At 59.5% G+C, this 1,856-nt stretch overlaps 1 protein-coding gene across 1 annotated transcript in view; it reads right to left on the reverse strand.

The window, feature by feature from the left end:
- Window positions 1-465, reverse strand: part of EBF3 (EBF transcription factor 3) — a 116,787-nt gene extending 116,322 nt beyond the window's left edge. Inside the window, exons 1-2 of the mRNA XM_029920640.1 lie at window positions 415-465; window positions 224-299 (exon numbers count right to left, since the gene is read on the reverse strand). Of these exons, the coding sequence (XP_029776500.1) occupies window positions 224-299; window positions 415-465 (127 nt within the window). The remainder of the gene's footprint in view (window positions 1-223; window positions 300-414) is intronic.
- Window positions 466-1,856: the final 1,391 nt, after the last annotated feature.

Here is a 1,856-nt window from a genome sequence, read left to right on the forward strand (position 1 = left end):
GGCGCCACCCTGGCCCTGGCTCGGGACCCGTTGCTGCGAACGGGCGGGGGGCGGGGAAAGAACCCGAAATTAGAGAGCCTGGCAGAACTTGGGCCCCGGCGGGATGGAGGCCACCGGGGCCTGAAGGGCCGGGGAACAGGGAAATCCTGGGAAGACACGCCTAGAAAGTCCTGTGAACTGCGGGATAGGGTGGAACAGCCACACACTCTCAGACCCTGCCCACCTCGGGTCAGTGTGACGAGGCCCCTGAATGCGCCCAGGGCTTGGCTTTGTGCCGCTGGGTCCAGCTCTCCGATGGGCTGCGGGAGGCTGAGGAGGCAAGGGGTCTGGGGCCTGGTCACCTCAACCTATTTAACTGCACACGAGTGGGGCCAGGCCAGGTTTGGGTGGGCTTTCCAGGCCCGGAGAGCGCGCCTTCGCCATCTCCGGGCAGAGATGGAAGCCGAGGATGCTCTCGGGAGTCATGTGGCGAACTGAACCAAAGCCAGGCCAGCGACCCGCCTACCCTCCGAGGCAAGTAACTGGGCACCTCGCCCAGGACACACGGGGCGCACCAACGGGCTCCTTTGCCCTTTGCTAGAAGGCAGGAGGCCTGGCTGGATCCACAGGTAAAAAGTAAACACTGGAGGGTCTCAGCCCCCAGTTCTCTGCATTGCCCCCCACCCAACCCCTCATCTTGTAAGGTGAAGCTTAGTAAAGCCCGACCCACCCTCCGAGTACCAAAAACAGGCTCGATTTTCCAAGCTGGAATGTGCTGGCGCCCTTGTCTAAGAGGCCAAGTTTGATAAACAGCGCCTCCTGGGGTGGGGAGACAGTGTCGCTCAGCAGCCAGAGCTAAGCCAAGACTTTCACCTACCCTAGGGCAGGTGGCTGCCCAGGCTCCCTGCCGGCCTAACAGCTGCGCCGCGGCTCCTACGCGTCCTGCACGTAGGCCTCACTGACCCAGTGACCCTAGGAGCTCACAGAAATGTCCACCCAACGCCTGGTCTTAACTGCTGCCCACGTGTGTCCGCAAAATCCAGGCCGAGCCGGCACCCGCAACAAGGCCAGGGCAGTGAGCACCGCGCCCATGCCGTTGCATGAGAAACGTGCGCCCCAAGTGCCCAGTCCCCAGGGAGTCCAAAGATGACCTGGAATTCGCTCGAACCCCTCCCTGGAAAACCCAGGGCTCTCCAAGGTGGGCAGAAGACGCCAGGGCGCACCTTGATTCCTGCAGCGTGCAAAATTAGAAAGGAATCAGTTAATTATTGTTTACTCGTCCTAACTTTTCTCTGGCTCCTTCCGTTAGTTTGGCGACCCCACCATTCTGAATCTGCCCCTGGGGCTCTTCAGCCAGACCCAGAATGCCAAATCAGACACTCTCATTCTGCGAGCTGGGCTTCTCCGAACGCACCTTGCAACCTTAAAGGTTGCCTCTCGCAAAAACGCTTGAAAGGAGCACCTGAGCTGGGAAAGGCAGTTGGTGCGTGGCGCGGTCCCTGGGACCCGAAAAGGCGCAGCGGTTTAGCAAGAGCCGGAGTTCCGGAGTCGCGTTCGGCGGCGCCCTGAGGCAGCCGGGCGGGACGCGCCGGAGCCAGCGCGCGGGAGCCAGCGCCCCGGACGCGGACTGTGCGCCCACCGCCCCCGCCAGGTTACAAAGCAAACTTTCCCCTGAGTAGTTTCTAGATCTAACGGCACACAGAGCGCGCCAGTCAACACCTAAACAGACCCAAACTGTAGAAACACGGATCGATCAGATAATTTCAAATATTATAATTGGCTTTAATTAAACACACTGCGTTCTAATTAACTCTGAAATTTTAGCATGCGTTGGGACACTGGTGTCTGATTTGATATTGTCAGTCCAGATGTCCTAA

Source organism: Suricata suricatta, chromosome 2 (assembly GCF_006229205.1).
Source record: "Suricata suricatta isolate VVHF042 chromosome 2, meerkat_22Aug2017_6uvM2_HiC, whole genome shotgun sequence".
Taxonomy (NCBI): domain Eukaryota; kingdom Metazoa; phylum Chordata; class Mammalia; order Carnivora; family Herpestidae; genus Suricata; species Suricata suricatta.